Here is a 22,373-nt window from a genome sequence, read left to right on the forward strand (position 1 = left end):
TTTTCAAAATCCACTGTTGATCATCTGTGCCCATGAGTATTTCAGCCTGTCTTTGTGTACTTCAATAATTTTTACGTTATTGTCTTTAACCAGGAGAAATAATACTGTTCTGTAAAGGAGCAGACTCGTCCATTTTTCCCCGGGTAAAGGAGGGGAAGCTCGAGCTGGTACAGCAGCGAGTACAACGTAATGCAGTGGTACGTCAGGGCAGTACTGCACCATTCTGATGTGTCTTGTATTGGGACTTCTAACATAGACCTACTTTGTCTAGCTTAACCTTCCAGGTTAAAATGTGGACATTGAAGAGAAGATTCAGCTTTGGCTCAGTCGGGTTTGTGTATTGTTGGTGCTGTATTGGAAAGACGGCAATCCTGAGCTTCTAGATATCTATATCTGCAGAATGTTGCAGGGAAGGTGCGGGGAGAAGGAGATTATGGTTGCTGCCATTGTGACGAACCAGTATATGGCAGACAGTCATTCCGATGTCATTCTTCCTAGGTCTATAGTCTCTGGTAGAAAGTGTTATGTGCAATTCTGGGATCAACTGCATCCGCTTTCTATCATTGCATCTGCTACCGCAATATTGGTGTTGCTGTAATATCAAGCTTCCACATTTTGGGTTTGATTTGAAGAAAATTCTTTGCTCTACCCTGTTGGTTACAGCCTGTGTCCTTATGGAATAATGCATTAATTTCACAAATGTAATTCTCACCGCTTCCATCATCTTCATTTGTTCCAAACTGATACTTAGATTTGGCAACCATAAATTGTGTTTAGTCCATGTTTCTCTATGCCCTGCCCCTCCTGTACCTATCCAAACACTTCTTAAATGATACTTTTGTACCTTTCTCAACCACTTCTTCTGGCAGCTTGTTCCATATAATCACCACCCTCTTCATGGAAAAGTCCCTTTTAAATCTTTCCCTTTCACCCTAAATAAACGCCCCTAGTTTTTGTACACCCCTACCCTGGCATCCACCTTATCTATGCCTCTCATAACTTCAAACATTTCTATAAGATTGTCCCCTCATTCTCCGACATTCCAAGGGATGAAGACCTAACCTGCCCAAACTCTCCCTATAATCAAGTCCTTCTCGTTTCATAAAATCTTCGTAAATCCTTTTTGTACTCTTTGCAGTTTAACCACATCTTTCCTCTAACAACATGACACAAGCTGTACATGGTACTTTAAGTGAAGCCTCAACAACACTTATAACTGCAACATACTATCGTAACCCTCCAGGTCTATCTGTGCCACCGTTTTCAATTAACACGCATTAGTACTCATAAGTCACTCTGTTCCATTACACTCCCTACCATTCCTATGTTGTTTTGACTTTCCACAATGCGTTATTTCACACTCATCTGTATTGAAATCCATTTGCCACTCCTTGGCCCAGTTCCCTAAATGATCAAGAATCACTTGCAATCTATCATAACTTCCTTCACTATCAGTAACACCACCCAATTTTGTGTCACCCACAAACATAGTAATCAAGTTTTGTGCATTGGCACCCGAATTATTTATATAAGTAAAGATCAACAAGGATCCCAACACTGATGGCTAGTGCTACAGGGACTGGCTTCCATTCCAAGAAACAACCTTCAAGCTCCATTTTCTGTTTCCTACTTCCAAACCAGTTTTGAATCAATCTAATTAGCTTTCTCCGGATTCCTAACCTAAAACCAATCTTGCAGACCAGCCAACCATGTTGAAGGCCTTGTTAAAGTTCAGATAGACAACATCCACTGCCCTGCCCTCATCTACCTTTTTACCTTCCTCTTCAAAAAAAACTCTAAAAGTTTCTTCAAGTCAACATTGACTGATGTCCAATGGCAAGGATGCCATTTGTGAAGACTAATAGTCCAGAAATGATTTTTTTCTCAGTTCTAATGCCCAGCAAATATCACAGCCAAATGTTAACAGCAGCAAGTTCACTCTAAGTGAAGATTGCACTTTATCATTTATGAGTGTCTTGGGAGTGCAGAGAAACATCTTGCTCTCTGGAAGTATGATCTTCAGCAGTCTGAAAATGATCCAAACTCATCTCTGATGTATTGTATTACTCCAACCAACCATATCCTTGTGTTTTATTTACATTTTATTTTCAATATCCAAAATGTTGCAAGATTTCACGATGAGGAACTTGATGTTACGATCAAAATTAACAAAACTGACCAAAAATGTTAAGCTGAAGGTTGCTTCTAGATGTTAAAGGTGTTTAAATAATTGCAGACGTTAAATATTTGTGGGGTGCTTTAATGCTGTAACATGCGCAGAATCTATTCTCTCTTGTTTGCACCAGAACTGTTGCAGAATTGAATGGAATTTTAATCATTTTAGGAAGGACTGCGAACATTATGTGTGGCGTACAAAGTTCTTAGCTGTGAAAAGTATGAAGAGGTTCACACACTCCTCCAGAATGCAAAGCTCTCCCTCCAGGACAGGGACAAGAAGCTTGCTGAAGCTTACGATGTGGTTGAAAGGGACTTTAATTTACTGGGAGCAACAGCAGTGGAGGACAGGTCAGTCAGAGATGCATATATGTACATCCAATTAGAACCGAAATTGTTGTAGATTCAGCTAATTTCATTCAAATAGAAAGGGGAATCCACATGTGTAAACTTGGGATCATTTGCAGGCCTGGCTTAGGTTGAGATTTGCTGGCTCAAACATGCACACACCAATTGGCTTTCAATATTTCTTTGATACCACGAACACAAAATGCGTAAGTACACTTGTAGATAGGAAGGCATTTGTTTTTTTAAAGTCTGGCTTTACTGGGGCTGCTGCTATAGTGTAAGAATGACCATCTTTTTCCTGGTAGATGGCTTTAACCTCGCGCCCCCCTCCCCCCACTTTCCACAACATCCAAACTCATCACAATTTTTATTGCAAATTCACTTAGGCTATTCCCAGGTCATTTGTCACCCTCAGTCTTCCCCACCAGCACCCAGATATTGACTCTGCCCGTGAACCTCACACCTGCTCTTCCTTGTGATCCTCTCCCATTTTGCTCCTTTTTTCTCTTCCACCCCCATCTTCCCTTCTCTCCACGGTTGATATTGTAGTCCCCTCTCCAACCTCTGCAATTTCCACTCTGTCCGTGACAGGCAATAAGAATTCCTCCAGCACAGGTTGCCTTGAGCTGCGTGCATTGCAGAATATTCAAGTCTGGCTATGAGGCAGCAAGCCAAGGATTTGCCATGAGCTATAGTTCCATTTACCTAATATTAAATAAATACATTTCAAAAGCAATTGTTTGAATTTGCAATGCAACAATGAAGAGCATGAGAAGATTAATGCTGACTGAAGCATTATGGTTACTTAATTTACTCTCAACTCTTCCATTACTATCTCTCCCATCATCACTTCCCCTTTACATCCCGGCGCACATGTGCATCCTTTAACAGAAGCAGGCACGTGCAGAAGACATAGCGGTGGCATGTAATTCCCTGAAGAAGCAAAAGCAAAGGGAAAAATATATACCATAAAATCCCTGATTAATTTCTTACATATCATGGAAGCCATCCAAGGGAAATATCTCGGCCCGGATGTTCATTATCAAAGAATTTGTGTGCATGTTTTAATCTTTAGCCATCTTTTGGTTATGTTGCAGTAAATGGAGCTATAGGATGATGTTGAATCTGTTCCGATTTTTTAAGCAGTCAGAAATTGTTTAATATGATCTGTTTCAGACTGCAAGACAAGACTGCTGAGACTGTAGAAGCTTTGCAAAAGGCTGGAATAAAAGTCTGGGTTCTCACAGGAGACAAGATGGAAACGGCTGCAGCCACATGCTATGCATGCAAGCTTTTCAGAAGAACTACAGAACTCTTTGAGTTGACAACTAAACGAATAGAAGAGCAAAATTTACATGATGTGCTCTTTGATTTGAGTAGAACAATTCTGAGACAAAGTGATACTTTGCGGAGAGACAGTTATTCAGGGTGGGCATTAAAGTTAATAATTGGACTGTGATCACATTTTAAACCTTTCTATTGTAAGAAAACCTAATAATTTATTATCTTAAAATTTGTAATTTAGTGTTTTTCCCCTATTTGAAACATGACTTCATTTTGGTTCTGTTAAAAGGTAGAGTAACTGGATGAAGCGAAAATCAATTTGTCCAGAACATCAGTTAAACCACAATTGGTGTATCTCATAACTTTTGGTGGAACCTTGCAGAAAGTAGGGCAGTAAGTTCTTCCTTGAGAAAGATGAGAGGAAAGGAGATGTGTTAAGCATTGGCGTTGTATATACATGTCAGAAATGGCAGAGGGTGGCGCATGCAAGGTGTTTGAAAGGCAAACCCACTCAGGGTTTTGGAAAGAAGCAATAGTTCCTGAATTGGAATGGATACGGTCATCAGGAGTGGAGTGGAGACTTGGATATGAGAAAAAAATATATTGTTACATTAGTGTGAAAGGTGGCACAAGTTTAATATATGAATGGAAATCGGAAGAATGGAACAAAGTCCTTGTATGATAGCATGAGAGAAGGTTCAGTTATGGGACCTATAGATCCCTGGGTTAATCAATGTTAACCCAACTGAAGTGAAAATAGAAGATTCAGAGAGAGGAGGAATTGAAGGTGGACATTATGAAGACAATTGAAGGATAGGTATCAGAATCAATGTTGGGATATTTTTTGATCAGGAAACTCCATTGATATTGCAGATGATTTATTTCTGGAAGATGTGAGGAAAGAGTTTTGAGGAAATGATCCACATATCTCTTAAAGAACTAAATGTAACAGTACCATTTGGGTTCTCAGAACAGCACTCTGGATTTAGAGGAATTGTTTAAAGTCTAAAGTAAGATGAAGTATGTTCATCTAGACAGAACTTACAGATGTACATTGGTTTGACCTCTCCATGGAAGAAGCCTGCTGGAGATGGATTTGTAGAGGGATTTCTGTCCATGGCAAAGGTGAGGTAGTCACGATCAGAAAAATGTAAGCAGCAGAAGGTACTGAAAGTGCTGTAGATGTATGTAGGGAGAGACTAAATATGACGATGAGAAGTAGAATTGAAATAGGAAATAAGTTCTGTGAAGAGTAACAAAAATATATCCCTCGACAGGTTTTCAATGCTTAGTTTGGACACCGGAGAATGATGTTGCAAGTACTAAAGTCATGCAGATATGCGTGAGTAAGTGAAGTAGAAATACTGCACCAGTCAGTGTCGATCCATCATTCTCTACATCACAGAGAATAAGAGGCCAAAGGGAGTTAGAATCAGGTTTTATATCACTGGCGTATGTTGTGAAATTTGTTAATACTTTGCAAATAGATGGTCGTCCAGGTAGACCAATAATCCTGAAGATGCAAGAAAGGTGGTATACTTTGCCTGAGGTGGTCACCCAAAATTGATTTTACTATTTCACTGAGATGTGAGAGACTGCAGATACTATAATCTGTAACAAAGATGAGCAAATTGCTGAAGGAACTCAGTGGGTCAGGCTGTATCAGTGGAGACAAAGGATGGTGAATGTCTTGGGTCAGGATCCTGCATCAGGATTGAGAGCATAGAGGGGAGATGAGATGAGAGTTGGGTGGTGGGGTGGGGAATAGGCTGTCAGGTGATAGGTGAAATCAGGTGAAAGGGGAATGATGGGAAGATGGAGACAACTGGGGCAAAGAGGGAGATGTGGTTGGAAAATAGGCAGAGACAGTTTTAATGCACGATTTCAACCTGAAATGTTGACTATCCCTTTGTCTCCACAGTTGCTGCCTGGCCTGTTGAGTTCCTCCAGCAGTTTTTTTTTGCTTGGGATAGTGTAGCAGATATTTTTACTAGTGGTAAGCAGCCCACACACACTAATAAGGGCCAAGGCACATTTGTGAAATCACCAGCGATTGCCTATTTGGTAAGACACTGTAGAGGTGTTTTGTGCAACGTAATGCTGTTATGGCAAGCCTCACCTTAGCTGAAAAGATGCTCTGAAGAGGCAAGACCATATCCTAAACTCTGCCAGGCACTAAACCATCAAGAATTTCTAATGTATATGTATTAGAATATACAGCATTGTACAGCATTGTAGAAGCTCTGTAACTCACAGCGTTATGCCAACCTTTTAACCTAATTTAAGATCAATTTAACCCTTCCCTGCTAAATAGCCCTCCATTTTTCTGTCATCCATGCGCTTATCTAAGAGTTTCATAAATGTCTCTAATGTATCTGCCTCTACCGTCGCCCTGGCAACGCATTCCATGCACCCACCACTCTCTGTTTCAAAAAAAATCTTGCTTCTGACACCCCCTCACATACTTGCCTCCAATCACCTTAAAATTATGTCCCCTTGTTTAAGTTAATCATCTTAAAATGCAACGGTCTTTTGAATTCAAATACTTCTAAGATTAGTTAAATGTTAAAGGAGACAGCACTTGTAGCCATTCATGGTTCCTCGGCAGGTGATACTATGCTATTTCAATGAACCACTGAAAATGGTTTCGATTATTGTAGGTTATTAGTGGGCTAGGAGGAAAGCAGTGAAGTATTAGTCACTCAGAGTGGATTGGTGACATTAAGCCCAATGTGAGGGTTCCTTCCATTCATCAGTTGCCTTTTTACATTCGAATCTTTGTGACTAAATTGAGTGATAAATGTTTGTCTCCATGCATTTGAAACTCTATTGGCTTCCATTACTTATGTGAGATGTGAAATTGGTGTTCAGTAATTCAGCTGCTGCACCACCATAACCAAATCTTAACCTTTTGTAAAATGATAGTTAATTTCTGCTTAGATTTTCTGCTGTGTTTTAGATTTTCTCAGAATGATTTACACGATTATGGTCTGATCATCGATGGGGCCACGCTGTCTCTCGTCCTGAAACCTGCAGAAAGTGGCAGTACAAGCAGCTACAAAGATATTTTCCTGGAAATATGCCGCCATTGTAGTGGGGTTTTGTGCTGCAGAATGGCACCTCTACAGAAAGCACAGGTTAGCCTTGAATGTTACATGCTAAATGTAAGTGCCATTAGCCATAAATTATACCTGATTAGTACATTTTTCTGTTGCACTTGAAAGCTCAATGCCAAGTTCAGTTTCTTCAAGGCCATTCTGGACCAGGCCTTGCTCCAGTCATGGTCCAAAAATCGGCAAAAGGTCTGAATTCCAGAGATGAGGTAAATAACTGTCCCTCCTCTCAAGGCAGCTTTTGACACAATGGTGCGTCTGGTGCCCTTATGAGGCCGACACAGTAGTGTAGCGGTCAGCATAACGCTACTACAGCGCCTGCGACTCGGGTTCATTTCCTGCTGCTTGTTTGTCCACCCCGTCACCGTGGGGGTTTCCTCCGGGTGCCGCAGCTCCCTCCCACATACAGTAGGTTAATTGGTCACGTGAGTGTAATTGGACGGAGAGGGCACATTTATCCTGAGCAGCCTGTAACTCTTAATAAAATAACTGAATGGAAATCAAAGCCAAACCATTACAGTATCTGGAGTCATACCTCAAACAAAAAAAGATTTTGGTTCTCAGTAATCAATCATCTGCTCACCCGAGGACAGCACGACCGGAGTTCCACAGGCCAGTGTCACATCTTCAGCTGAGGCTGCCTTTGAAAACAAATGTCTGAATCTATATTTTTAATGTAAGTTGAAACTCTCATTGGCTTTGCTTCCATTAAGATGCAGATTTTTTTTTTGGAGTAAGTTTGTTTGTGCCAGGAAGTTCTGGTACAATCAAGCTTAACCAGGACAGGGTTCTGGTATTTGTCACTAGGAGGCACTGGAGTCTCGAAGCCAGCACAGGGGAATGGAGTGCGCGGATCTGTGTTGATTAGTGTGGCTGATGCAGTCTGGATCATTTCTCAACGTTATTATATTTACTGCCTTACATAGGAACTGCCAGTCAATCTTTTACATAGGTTTGTTCTAATCCTCATTTGCAGATAGTTAAACTGATAAAAGCTTCAAAAGAACACCCCATAACCTTGGCAATTGGTGATGGTGCAAACGATGTCAGTATGATACTGGAAGCTCATGTTGGAATAGGTAAGGTGCATTTAACTTTTTTTCCAAACAATTAAAAAAAAATGTCCCAGAATGATTTATTGTGACCAATAAGAAGTCTGGCTGCTGAGTCTCAATGTCACATGAAAGCAAAAACACTACATCATTTAAAAGTTTTCCTTTCATACTCTTTGGCATCTATGGCAGCAAACTGTTGTTCAACTCACTTTTTTTGTCAATAAGACCTTCTTGTCAGTCTCTAAAACTTAAGAAGAAGATTGAGTTAATAATTATGTTTCACTATTGCATAACTCATTCTGTAGTCAACCGTTGCCCTGGGATTGTCTGGATAGCAGCAAACTGGTGTCCGACAAATACCCAGTAACTAAGGTAGCATCTGTAACAGAGAGAGAGAGAGAGATGAGAGTTAATGTTTCAGGTTAAAAACTGCTGCATATTTCCCGCAACACACATCAAAGTTGCTGGTGAACGCCAGGCAGCATCTCTAGGAAGAAGTACAGTCGACATTTCGGGCCGAGACCCTTCGTCAGGACTACAATTTAAAAACGCAAGCATGAGGAGATCTGCAGGTGCTGGAATTTCAAGCAACACATCATATTTCCTGCTTTCATTCAGATTTCTGACGTGTGATGTACTTTACATTTGTTTCATAACTATGCATTGATTCAGCACCTACATCAGATATGTCGCCATGACCCATGAATGAGTGAATATAACTGATTTAAATTGTCTTGGAAGAAAGAACCACATTTTTTAAATGAAGGAAACTATGTTGCTCCTTTGGAGATGAGAATGGGATGTCAAAAAATATTCTGGCTAGGTATGTGTGTGGCTACAAATTGTACTGATTTAGCCACATGCTTTTCCACATTTGTCTAATATTCTCTACCCAACGTGAGAACTTGTTTATCATTCTGTTTAAAGTGACAAAATCAAAAAGGATCTGAAGAGAGTGTGGACATTGTCATTCACCATTGTGAACTAGGTTAATTTCCTAGATGAAAGGGAATTCTACTTTTGACCTTTCAGATTGTTGGTGATTATTAGCAAAAGTTCCATTGAACTACTAATTTTGCTGCGAGCAGTCAGAGCTAACAAGTTAGATGATTCTTGGTTCCCTTCAAATAAATCTATTGGGACGAAGGCAACTTCCAGATGATGAGATTCATTTTAATCGCTTCTGTGGCATATGATCTTCTTGCAACCATTTCCAGAAGCAGTGACAATTGGAGGAACACATTCAGGAGTTAGGGATGCACGTGTGCATTATTCACAGTGTTTTCATGCTGTAGTTTATAGACACAATTATTCAGGGAGATTGGAGTGAGTTGGGTCCTGCTCATCGCCTCTAGCTGATACATACATTTTGGATCTAATGTCAGAACAGAGCTAACCAGAGAAATTCTTGCATCCAAATTTATTGGTTTTTCATCCGGAAGAATCCCAGTGGATCCTGAAAACCACTCTTCAGGTATCATAATCAAGTTCCAGCCTTCCATAGCTTGGCTATGATAGCCGACGATGAAAACACTGCCACACGCTTTTGTCGATGAGATGGGAAACTGGGCACTGAATCGCACTGTAGCCACTGCATTGCCCTTTTGATATTTGCACTGAGGGAAGTACAGTGCTGATGTCTTTGTTATATCAGAGCAGTTAAACTACACTGTGCTTGTCATCTCCTGCCATCTGTGTACTCTGGGTGATGAATCTCTCACAGTAACATAAATTGGATGAGCAAAAAGAGAAAAAGGGTTTTAACCATGAGTGGAATTTGGAAGAAAAAAGAATCTCATCTTCTCTTGATCCAAATTACCTTCCTGGGGAGTATGAAGTATTTTCTGGAACAATTAAGTATGTTACGTGAAAGAATCACTCAGCCCCTGAAGCTTGTTTGGAAATTCTGTTCAAGCATATTTTCCTACTTTTCTTCTAAATCATTTTTCGCCATTCTTAAAGGAGACCTATGGTAGAAATACTTAAAAAATTGTTGTTGAAGTAGGTCATTTAATCCATGATGCTAATTGATACGAACTGACCTCCTCCTGGTCTCCAAATTCGAGGAAGGACATTCTTGCTTTGGTCTCCAAATTTGAGGAAGGACATTCTTGCTATGGAGGGAGTGCAGCGGAGGTTCGCGAGGTTAATTCCCGGGATGGCAGTGCTGTCATATGTTGAAGGATTGGAACGACTGGGCTTGTATACACTGGAATTTAGAAGGATGAGAGGGGATCTGATTGAAATATATAAGTTTATTAAGGGATTGGACATGCTAGAGGCAGAAAACATGTTTCCAATGTTGGGGGAGTCCAGAACCAGAGGCCACAATTTGAGAATAAGGGGTAGGCCATTTAGAACGGAGTTGAGGAAAAACTTTTTCACACAGAGGGTTGTGGATCTGTGGAATTCTCTGCCTCAGAAGGCAGTGGAGGCCAATTCTCTAGATGCTTTCAAGAAGGAGTTAGATAGAGCTCTTAATGATAGCGGAGTCAAGGGATATGGGGAGAAGGCAGAAACGGGGTACTGATTGTGGATGATCAGTCATGATCAGAGTGAATGGCAGTGCTGGCTCGAAGGGCCAAATGGCCCACTCCTGCACTTATTGTCTATTGTCCTGTCCATCATCCATATCCCTCCATTCCCTTCACAGTCATGTGTCTATCTAAAAGCCTCTTAAACTTCCCCAAGTTGCCTGCATCCACTACTTCCATGGTAACGCATTCTAGGACCTATCACATTCGACATTCCTATCTTGCGGAAAAGATTCTGACTGTCTACCCTAACTATGCATCTCATAATTTAGAAGATCTGTGTTGGGTCTCCCCTCGGCCTCTGACACTCCAGGGTGACCAGCCCAAGTCTGTACAACCTTTTTTTGTAGCTCCTGTCCTCAAATTCAGCCAGCATCTAGTAAGCCTCTTGTGTGCCCTTTCCACATCCTTCCTGTAATGGGGTGACCAGAACTGCGCTCAGTACTCCAAGTACGGTCTGATTAAAGGTTTTGTATGGCTACGGTATAAAACTTCGATGAAACACAAAGCAGAGGAGCATAAGAACAAGACCTCCTGCAGGTTCCTCTATAAATCGCTCACCATTTTGACTTGGACACAAGTCCTTCATTTTCATCAGGTCCAGATCAGGTTTTTGATCTTGACAAATGTCATAATGTTTGTTGTTTTACAGCAGCCAGAACAGTGCTATACATAAAATATACACCAAATTACAATAAGAAGTTTATTGATGCTTTGCTGCATGCTTGAGTGCTTGGTCGGGAGGGGGGTGTCGATGCTTTTTTGCTGGTGGAAAGGGGGGATCATCGCTTTGCTACTGCTTATGTGTGGGTGGGGGGAGTTGGGGGGGCTTTGGGGTTCTAACATTTAGCTGTCTTTCATTCTTAGGGGCACTCCTCTGTTTTTGTGGATGTTTGTGAAGGAGAAGAATTTCAGGATGTATATTGTATACATTTCCCTGACATTAAATGTACCTATTGACCTATTGAAACATACATTAAAATATTAAATGAGTGGTGTAAAAGAGCAAAAGTAGTGAAGTAGTGTTCATAGGCTCATTAACCATTCAGAAATCTGACGGTGGAGGGGACGAACCTGTTCCTAAAACGTGTGTGTCTTCAGGCTGATTTAGTTATTGTAGTAAGACTTGGAAGGACTCTGTACTGTGAGTGGCTACATCGATAAAAAGGAGTCCTTTTGGGAGACCGAAACACAGACTTTAAATCCAAGAGTTAAGAAGCCATATTAATCTATGAATGAAAAATTTCCTTATTCAATTCATGAGTGTAATTGTTGAGAAACAGGAAACAGCTCTGGTAGTTAATTTAATTTGGCTGCAGCTGCAAACAATTGAATTTTGTCTAGAATTACTCAGCTAATCTAAGATTGCTAAAGTATGATATCATGAGAATTAAGAACAGGAGAAGGCCATCTGGCCATTTAGCCCTGCCCTAATCTTTTAGCTAAGAATCATTTTCTCCACTCTTCTCTAATATCTATGAAACTGTTGAACTCTGTGGCTGAACCTTCACAGTGCTGTGCTGAATCGACAACGCCAAAGATTTGCCAGCCTCTATGTGACGAGTTTCTCTTCATCTCCTTCCCAAATGCTGAGCCCTTATTTGGGGACTTTGTCTCCTCATCCCTGACACCTCGGGCAAGGATGAACACCCTCTCTGCTTCCAACCAGGCTGACCTTAAAGAACTCTGATGTATTAGTCAAACAGGACTCTCCCCCCACACACACACTTTTATTCCAGCATCTGCTCTCTCTCTCTTTCCAGTCCTGATTAAGGCTCTCAGCCCAAGATGTCAACTGTTCATTTTCCTCCAGGTGCACCTATCAGGAGGGAACTACTGTGAGAAGAAGCTGGAGGTCCTCGTTAGGGCAACAGCGGAGGTTAGGGTCAGTAGCTTTAAACTCCTTGGCGTTTACCTATCAGTGATTCTGTCCTGGAAACAGCACCTACTTGTCGCCACAAGGAAAGCATGACAGTGCTTTTACTTTCTTAGAAGTTTGTGTCCATTCAGAATGTCACCAAGAACTTTGATAACTTTTATAGATGTACAGTGGGGAGTATCCTGAATGGTTGCATCATGGATTGGTATGGAAACACCGATGCAAAGGAATGGAAAAGACTACCAAAAGTGGTGGATATAGTCCAGTCCATCATAGGCAGAGCCTCTCCACCATTTACATGGAGCCCAGCCACAAGAAAGCAGCATCCATCTTTAAGGAACCCCACATTCTAGGTCGTGCTCTCTTCTTGCTGCTATCATCAGGCAGGAGGCACAGGAGCCTTGGGTCTCACACCACCAGGTTCAGAACCATTTATTGACCCAATATCAGACCCCTGAACCAGTGCGGATAACTTCATCCACCACTACATCAGACTGATTCTATGCCCTACAGACTCCTATTCAAAGGCTCTTTACAACTCATGTTCTCAGTATTATTTTTATTTGCACAGTTTGTCTTTTGCACATTGGTTGTTTGTCGGTCTTTGTTCATGTATAGCTCTCCATGAAATTCTATTACTTTCATTTTTTTCTGTAAATGCCTGCAAGAAAATGTAGTGTATGGTGACAAACACAAACTTTGATAATAAACTTACTTCGAACTTTGACCTCCAGCATTTTGTGTGTGTTGTTTGCTAACTTCTGGTGCTTTTTTTTTTGAAGATCTTAATTTCATTTAATTTCTTACTCTTGATAGATCCATGGGTTTTCTCATATTTTTGACAGACACAGAAATAAAAAAAAATTTCACCATTGTTTTGCTAATTTCTGACTATATATTCTCCCGTGTGTGTCAGGTGGTGCCATTTGGTAGTTTTCCCCAGCTACAAGGTGCTCAAGGCTTCCTTCACTGATGTCATCTCCATTACCATTCCCTTTGTGACCTAACCATCCAAACCTTTTCTCAAGTAGCACTAGAATTATTTAGAGAACAAAGTGCTTTGCATGTTTTAATGCTGGGACATCTAATATATCTTGGAAAGTTGCATGATATGGATGGTATTTAATGAGCAGAGTCATACAGCATGGAAACTGGTTCTTTGACCATACTAACCATCAAACGCCCATCTGTGCTATTCCTATGTTTTCACTCATATCGCCATTTACTCCAACTCCTCACAATCCAACTCTCTTGACACCCACCTAGGCTAGGTGCAGTTTACAGTAGCCAGTTGATCTGTCAACAAAAATGTTGCACTAAGTACTTTGCAAAACCAGAATTAAAACATCTGCAGTCTACAGCGGTGTACAACGTGATAACAGAGGGCTTATTTGCAGGTTTTGGTGCTTTTGAATGTTTTTGCAATGAATTGGCCTACTTCCCACCTTAGTGAATGGTTCTCTCATTGTTACGTGTCTATTTTTTGCCTAAGTATATAAACAAGTTGAATCCTATGCGTTCCAGCAAGCTCAATATTGCACAGCACAGCTTTAATCAGGCATTGACCTTAACCTGAACTGAGTGTACCTTCCTAAAAAGAAGCACAAGAGTTTGCAGATGCTGGAAACTGGAGCAACATACAATCTGCTCAGGAAACTTAATAGTTCAAGCAGCAGTTGTGGGGGCCCAAGGTGATTGGTGGGCGTTCCACTCTCCCTTATACTGGCTACCCCTCCTCCCCAATCTCAGTCCTGATGCAGAGTTTTGGCTTGAAACAGTGACAATTTCTTCCCACTACTACCCACCCCTGTCACACCATCCCCAGAGAGGCTGCCTGACCTGCTCAGTTTCTCCAGCAGATTTTCTTTTGTTGCTCATAGTATTTTGGAGTATTGTGAGCAGTTTTGTGCCTCTTGCCTAAGGAAGGATGTGCTACCATTGGACAGGGACCAGAAGAGGGTCACAAGAATTATCCTGGGAATGAAAGGGTTAATGTATGAAGGATGTTGGACAGCTCTGGGTCTGTACTCGCTGGAGTTTAGAAAAACGAGGGGGATCTCACTGAAACCTGTTTACTCTTTTCCATAGATGTTGCCTGACCTGCTGAGATCCTCCAGCGTTTTGTGTGTGTTGCAGAGGATATGTTGATTGAAACAAGAAAGCAAGCACATCATTTGAATACCCATTTTATATTGTGATTGTTTTTATTCTTTGACTATCTGCTCAGCCGACATTTGGTTTCCGCAGGTATTTTGGGAAAGGAAGGCCGACAAGCTGCACGGAACAGTGACTATTGTATTCCCAAGTTCAAACATCTCAGGAAGCTGTTGCTTGTCCATGGCCATTTTTACTATATTCGGATTGCTGAACTCGTCCAGTATTTCTTCTACAAGGTGAATTATATTCATATCTATTTCTTCCTTTTAGGAAAAAGATGAATTGCCTTAAAACTTTGCCTGTTTTTAAAATAATATCACTAATTAATGCTGCATAAACCATTATTTGTATGGTGTTGGAAACAGCAGTGAAGATTTTGAATGGGATTACATCTTCAGCAATAGACTCCATCTATTTTCACTTAGTTCACGGATATCTAACATAGAACAGTACAGGCCCCTCGGCCAATAACCTGATAACTATTCCAAGCTCAATATAACCCCTCCCTTCTGAGCTGTGTACCAGGAAGGCAAACGACCATTCCAGAGTCCCCTCAGTGGTACAGAATCTCCTGTCCACCACCATAACTATCAATTCTCCTAACATTAGAGTCCTGTCAGCCGATACCTTTCCACAGGCCTGGCTACTGCTGCTGGTCTTGAATGGTCATTCTTCCCTATCCACCTAACATGGTGGTTTTGCTTTTGAGGGGAATGGCCACAAGGGAATCATGCACTCCTTGCAAAGTCCTTTTTCCTTTCCTGATTATTGTTTGAAAGCAGAGTATCCTATTTCAGCTTATTCTGACAAAAGCTAGCATTAGCCTCTCTTGACAGCTCAATCAGAAGAGTGCTTGGCCGACATCCAAGATGAGCATACATTTCCCTCAATTAAGCACTGGGAAAGCTGAAGCCATCATCTTTGGACTCTGTCACTGAGTTCTGTGGCTTGGATATGTTAGGTTAGGCTTGCGTCAGTCAGCAGGATATCTGATGGGTGAAGGGGGCTTGATAGAAACACACCAGATGTCCTGACAGGTTGTGTGAAAGGACGCTGTTTCCTCTTGTAGGAAACTCTAGAGCCAGGAGCCAGTGTTTGCATGTAACAGCAGTTATGCCATTTAAGACACAGGTGAGGTAAATATTCTCTTAGAGAATCGTGGGTCATTGGGACTTCCTCAGAAGCAAGTCCTTGAATATTTTTATGACAGAACTAAATAGATTAGATATGCAAAGAGATAAAAGATAATCAGGTAGAGACAGGAAGGTAAGGTTGATGTTACAGTCCAGTCAGTCATGAACTTATTCAATGGCCGTGCAGATTTGAGGGGATGCATAGTCCTCTCTTAATTCGCATTTCCGTATGCTGGCACTAAGCTGCAGTGTGGTAGTAATACCTGACTCAGAACGGCTCCCTTTATCTGGCACTGACACCCTCATCCACACCTTTGGTATTTCTGGATTTGATAATTCCAGTGAATTCATGGTCAGCTTCCGATGGTCCACAGTACATAAACTCAAAGCCATCAATAACTTCGCTGCGCAAGCCTCATCTCTTATGTTTTCTTGTGTGTTCACCTGATTAACACATTGCCCAGCTCTGGAAATTGCCCCTCATACCTTTCCATTCTCCTGAATGATACTTCTTGAAAGCTATCTGTTTGACCAACTCTGAATATCCCCCTCCAGGAGCATACACACTGCTGTGAAACATTTGTCAAAGACACGATCCCTGTCGTTCAGTCACTTCAAAGCTGGGGTAAAATTTTAGGCCCCACTGCTTTTTATGCTGAAACCCCTCTTAAATGATGTTCCTGCCTTGTGGCCTGTTTCACTCAATTGATCTCATTAATAAATGGTGAAATATTTTTTGATTATGTATCCCTATTCATGCACAATCAACTAACATTCATTGACCGTATCTGCCATCTAACCGGAATTTAATTTAATTGGTCTTCCACATCCTCCCGGTTAGAACTTTGAATCCTTTAACATATTTCCTCCAGTAGTATTGCTTGTACATGCTCTAATTTTTTCAGTGTTTCCTTTAGAGCTTCATATTGATAACTATTTTTTTTTACATTGCATTTATCAGTCCAAAGTCTCTCAGTACCTTGCGTGAAATCATCTGTATGAGGGAAGTGAATGTTGCCTTAAGTGAGTTTGCAATCCCTCTGATGCCATTGTTTGTGATGTTTTGTCTTATCTCATATTCTGTTGTTTTGCAGAATGTTTGCTTCATATTTCCTCAGTTTTTATACCAATTCTTTTGTGGATTTTCTCAGCAGGTTAGTACTTTGCTCCATAACTCCGATGTAACATTCTGTGCTTGGAGTCCCGTGACGTTGTGAGCATAATTGATCAGACAGACCAGGGGCATATCGAGCACAGATCACCGAGTGGAATTGTGTCTTAACTTGTGAAAGTATTTTCCTAGTCTAATGTAAGATTGGTACTAACTTCTGCTGAGGATTCATGTCAGTAGGTGAATGTGTTCGAGGCTCAGTCCAAAGGGAGTTACAGGTGCATATGAGCTGAAAAACCGTGACTGATCTCAGGTCATGTACTAAATTCATCTCAGTTCTGGAACAATCTGCAGCAATATCCGAAGTATGAACTGAGTAAGCTGGAAGCACTCAGCAGGTCAAGCTGCATCAATGGACAGGGGAAAAGAGTTCAATCGGAACTGAAAAAAAATGAAAAGTGTATTGTAGTTTGTAGAGTGGGGAAGGAGTGGAGAGAACTGGGGAAGTGCCTATGAGCAGTTGAGACCAACATTGTTAGGGTAACAATTTAAAAATAAAACTATTCGAAACATTAAAATCGAAAGGTATAACCGTATCAGTGATGGGAAACCAAAAGGAAACTGCTTTACAAGAAATGGTTAAGCACGGCACTCAGTCCCAAAAGGCCTGGTCAGAAATTTAGATGCTATTCTGCAATGATTCTGGTTGAGGTCAGAGGTCATTCCTTCTGCGACTCCTTGGTTAATTTTGCCATCTCTACACCTCTATGAACCACCCTCCGTCTCTTAAGCACATGTATATAGCTCGGACGTCTAAGACTTTAGCACGCGTGGGTTGACACGTATTTGTTAACGTGGAACGAGAGAGAGTTTATAAACCTGGTTGAGGCAAAGGATATTGGGAATAGCGAGGGTGAAGTGCCGTGAGAGGGGAGTGGGACGGGTGGCAGAGAAAGAGTGCCGGGGTGGGGGAGGGGGGGGTGGCCTGGGCCCAGCCCTGAGACACCAGGCAAGATCATTGGATTCCAATCAATTGGTTTATTGATCATTACAGAATGTCTCTGTTCTGCCTCCCGCTCCCTCCCCTCTCCATCCCCTTTTTCCCCAACCATGATTCCCCTCTCCCTGCCCACTTCCCCCTCTCAATCCACAATAGAGACCCATATCAGAATCAGATTTATCATAATTCACATATGTCATGAAATTTGTTTATTTAGCAGAAGTACAGTGCAATACATAAAATTTCTACAGTGCAATGCAAAAGTCTTGGGCACCCTAGCTATATATGTATATGTGCCTCAGATTTCTGCACCGTACTGTAAGCCCTTCTTGAAGAATTAGAATTGACATGTAATTCTGCCAGCTTGGTGTATTATGGTCTCTTATACATCGGAGAAACAAAAGCAGGTTGGGGACCCCTCCACAGAAACACTTCTGATCAGTCCACAACAGTGACCGTGAGCTTGAGCTTGCAGTCATCTACTTGCTTAACTGCCTTTCCCACCCCCGTTCTGCTCGCTCTGTGTTTGGCCTCCTATTTGCTCCAACAACGCTCAGACTAATCTGAAGGAACAGCTCATCTCTCAACTAAGTGCATAATCTCTCTCAGGAGATAAACTGAGCTTCAAAAATTTCAAGTAAATTTTTTTTTTTCTTCACAGATGTTTCTAAACCTTTGTTTCCCTTTTTGTGGTATCAACTTGCGTCTGCATCATTTTGGTCCAACTATTGGTTTTTAAGGTAATTTTTTACCTTGACAAATTTGACGGAACCTGACACTGATATTCACTTTAACCTCCCCTCTTTGCAACTGGAGGTGCTGATCCTTTCACTTTCCCAGTTCTGAGGAAGGACCCTTGACCGAAGTGTTCATTCGGCTTCTCTCCATCCTGATGATCAACATCTCCAGCTTCTGCAGTTTCTATTTAAACTGATGTTGTTAACTGGCCTTTCACTTCCCGTGCCTGAGCTGTTACTTCTGCTTACTCGCCCCTCCAGTGAAGATTAGATTAGATTAGATTAGATTATGAGGACACGCAGTCCTCTTTTATTGTCATTTAGTAATGCATGCATTAAGAAATGATACAATATTCCTCCGGTGTGATATCACAGAAACACAGGACAGACCAAGACTGAAAAACTAACAAAACCACATAATTATAACATATAGTTACAACAGTGCACAATACCATAACTTGATGAAGAACAGGCCATGGCACAGTAAAAAAGTTCAAAGTCTCTCAAATGTCCCACATCTCACACTGGCGGGAGAAGGAAGAAAACTCTCAAACTCTCCCTGCCATGCCCGACCACAGTCTGACTCTGAGTCGCCCGAAAACTTTGAGCCTCCGATCAGCCCTCCGACACCAAGTAACGAGCACCATCTCTATCCGAACGCTTCGACCTCAGCCTCGGTCGCCAGTAGCAGGCAAAGCTGGGGATTTTGGGGCCTTCCCTCCGGAAGATTCTTGATCGCGCAGTAACAGTGACAGCGAACTGGCATTTCAGAAATTTCTCCAGATGTTCCTCTGTGCTTTCACGCCTGCCTCCATCAAATCAGAATTGTCCACGGCCCCTATTTAACAGATACGATATCGTTTCACCGGAGAGCTGCGCGCTGCGTTGTGCTGCCATCTTCTCCTCCCGCCTCTATTTTAGCTGCTTGGCGTTTAGGAGTCTTTTAGACTGATTGTTATCCCAAGATCATTACGGGCAAACTGGATGAAAGTCCCAGGTTACCCTCAGAAGTATCAGTTAACAATGATGATAGGTTGAGAATGGAGAATGTTTTTACCTTGGAGATAACTCTGCTAGTTAAATAGAACAGCTGGCAGTGTTTAAGGGTCTTTGTCATAGAACAAAACAGGCCTTTTGGTTCACTAAGTCTGTGTAAGCCATCAGCCACCCAGTCTCATGCCTAAGTAGTGAATATTTAAATTAGGAAGTCATCATTGTGTGGGCTTCATTTACATGCAAATTACAATGCATTCATAGGTATCTTCAGTGAAATACTTCAGCTAATCTTAAAATGAAAACTCTTAAATCCAGAGTTTTTCATTTTTTTTTCTATTTATACAAGCTTTTTCTTTCAGTAGTTTATTTTTCTTCCATCAGCATCCATTTCCTGTTGTCTTCTGTGTTGAAAGCAGTTGGAAATCACAATAAATTAGCTCTCCCTTGCCATATAAGTTGTAGCTAAATCCTTCCTGTGGTAGGAAAAAGAGAATTGCATCCAGAATACCTTATGAATATATGTGAAGTAGGCCTTTTGCCCCCCTGTGCCATCTCCACTCTCTTGCAAGATCATAGCTGATGTGATTGCTACCACAGCTTCACATTCCCATCTACCCACTCGCCCAGTACCTTTTAAAGAATCCATCCAGCTATGCCTTAAAAATGTCACTGTTTCCACCATCCGCTGAGCAAAAGATCTACACATTCATGAACCTGAAAAAGAAAAGTTTGCCTCATTGTAATCGACAGCACCATATTTCTAAATAGTGATCTCTAATCTAGACCTCTTCAAAAGAGGAAGCATTCTCTTTACAACAGCCCTCTGAAGACCACTCAGTATCTTCTGTGTTTTAGTAAAGCCCCCTTTCACTCCTCTAAGTTCCAGTGGATATAGGCTGAACCTATCCACTTGTCCTCATAACATGGCCTGTCCATTCCAGATATTGATCTGGTAAACCTTCGCTAAAATGCATCCAACCTTACATCATTTTCCATAAGCTTTGAATGAAGATCTAAGACAGTTCCTTTCTACTGAAAGGAAAACCAAGTTGGAAAGAAGGCTACAGTTCCAAGTGTTTGATGCCGGGAGGTTCGGGTAACTTTTTGTTTTGATATTTTGGAAGTAATGATGGATTTCTTCTTTTCCAGCCATTATATGACACTGCTTATCTTACATTGTACAACATCAGCTTCACCTCTCTCCCTATCCTGCTGTATAGTCTGATGGAACAACATGTCAGTATCGACGCTCTAAAAAGAGACCCAACGTTGTATAGGTGAGCTCGGAGACACGGCTACACAATTCGAGTTATCATTGCCTTTTACGGGAACTTCTCTAATGGAAATAAAGATGCTGAAGTGCATGAATTCCTAAGCAAGCTTCTCTGACTGACTGTACAAGACTGATAAATTTGGGCTGTGAGGTACTTGATGAAATGAGAGTTGTACAGCAGGGAAAGGTGAAGGTCAAGTTGCCTACCTGAACATGGCCCACTTACCTACATTGAGCTCATATCCCTCTGGACATTTCCTATCCATGTATCTCTTAAATGGCTTTGAAACTTGGTAATTGTACACACTTCTGAAGCTTCCTCTGGCAGCTCATGCCACGTACCTACTATACCGTGCGGAAAAGCTTGACTCCCAAAACCCTTTTAAAGATGTCCCCTCCCATCTTAAATCTATGTCTTAGTTTTTGACTCCCCTACCCTGGGAAAAGGACTGACCCTTCACCTTATCCATGTCCCTCATGATTTTACATATTTCTGTGAAGTCATGAAGTCACCCCCTCAGCCTTCTACACTCCAGGAAAAGTCTCAGCCTATCCATAGTTCCAGAAGCATCCGTGTGAATCTTTTCTGCCCTCTCCAGCTTAATGACATCTTTCCTACAGTTCAGTGACCAGAACTGCACACCAATACTCCAAGCGCAGTCTCACCAACTCCTTGATAGCTGTAACATGGTGTCCTGACTGATGAAAACAAGCATGCCAAATCCTTCCATACCACCCTGTCTACCTGTGTCACCACTCTCAGGGAAATACATACTCGTACCCCTAGGTGTCTCTGTTCTCTAAGGCCCTGCCATTTACTGTTTATGTCCTGCCCGGGGTTTACTTGCCAAAAACCACACTTCACACTTGTCGGAATTAAATTCCATCTACCATTCTGTTAAATATGTGATCTATGACTAAAGGAAAACTGGCTGGCATGGCTTGGCACTTTAGGTGTGTCAAAAATCAAACTTGTAAAAATAGGCAAAAATAATGCCACTATTTACAAAAAGATATCTACCAGAAAACACAATAATAGCTCTGTACTTATTCTTGTCCAACGTGAACTCCTGACAGCCTCCATCTCTCTCCCCAAATGGGGCAATCAGCTCCTTTTTTTAGCACTAGGACGTACCATCTTCAATTACCCACAAAGTTAACTTGCCTTCTGAATCAGAATATGATGCACCCCACAATACAGTTACAATCATTACAAAATAAACAGTAATATCTACATTAAGTACAGTATACAAACAACATGTACACATTTGCATATTGCCAGTACAGTACTAAAGAAATGGAATATTCCACCATGTAATAAAATGTAAATGAAAATATTTTGTAAAAAAAATCTACAGCAGTAGCAAGACTTAAAAAGATTAAGAGAAGTTGATATTTATGTTTTAGTAACCTTGAATTGTGAATTTTAAAGCATAAGATGTTGTTAAGAGATCAGCAAAATTTAGACTTGCTATATTCCATTATGAGAAGTGCACTGGGCATAGAGGGTAGATTTAGAAGGAAGTGCAATGTGTTTTCTTTTTCCTCACAAGAACGAAGGGATGAGTCGATATTTTG

General features: G+C 41.3%; 1 protein-coding gene across 5 annotated transcripts in view; it reads left to right on the top strand.

The window, feature by feature from the left end:
• Nucleotides 1–22,373, top strand: part of atp11a (ATPase phospholipid transporting 11A) — a 168,993-nt gene that overhangs the window by 109,472 nt on the left and 37,148 nt on the right. For all 5 annotated transcript variants that reach the window (XM_072258911.1, XM_072258912.1, XM_072258913.1 and 2 more), the window contains exons 17-24: nucleotides 94–197; nucleotides 2,345–2,526; nucleotides 3,700–3,951; nucleotides 6,767–6,944; nucleotides 7,897–7,999; nucleotides 14,636–14,781; nucleotides 16,773–16,832; nucleotides 20,672–20,799. In XM_072258911.1, coding sequence (XP_072115012.1) covers nucleotides 94–197; nucleotides 2,345–2,526; nucleotides 3,700–3,951; nucleotides 6,767–6,944; nucleotides 7,897–7,999; nucleotides 14,636–14,781; nucleotides 16,773–16,832; nucleotides 20,672–20,799 — 1,153 coding nt within the window. The remainder of the gene's footprint in view (nucleotides 1–93; nucleotides 198–2,344; nucleotides 2,527–3,699; nucleotides 3,952–6,766; nucleotides 6,945–7,896; nucleotides 8,000–14,635; nucleotides 14,782–16,772; nucleotides 16,833–20,671; nucleotides 20,800–22,373) is intronic.

Source organism: Mobula birostris, chromosome 5 (genome assembly GCF_030028105.1).
Source record: "Mobula birostris isolate sMobBir1 chromosome 5, sMobBir1.hap1, whole genome shotgun sequence".
NCBI lineage: Eukaryota > Metazoa > Chordata > Chondrichthyes > Myliobatiformes > Myliobatidae > Mobula > Mobula birostris.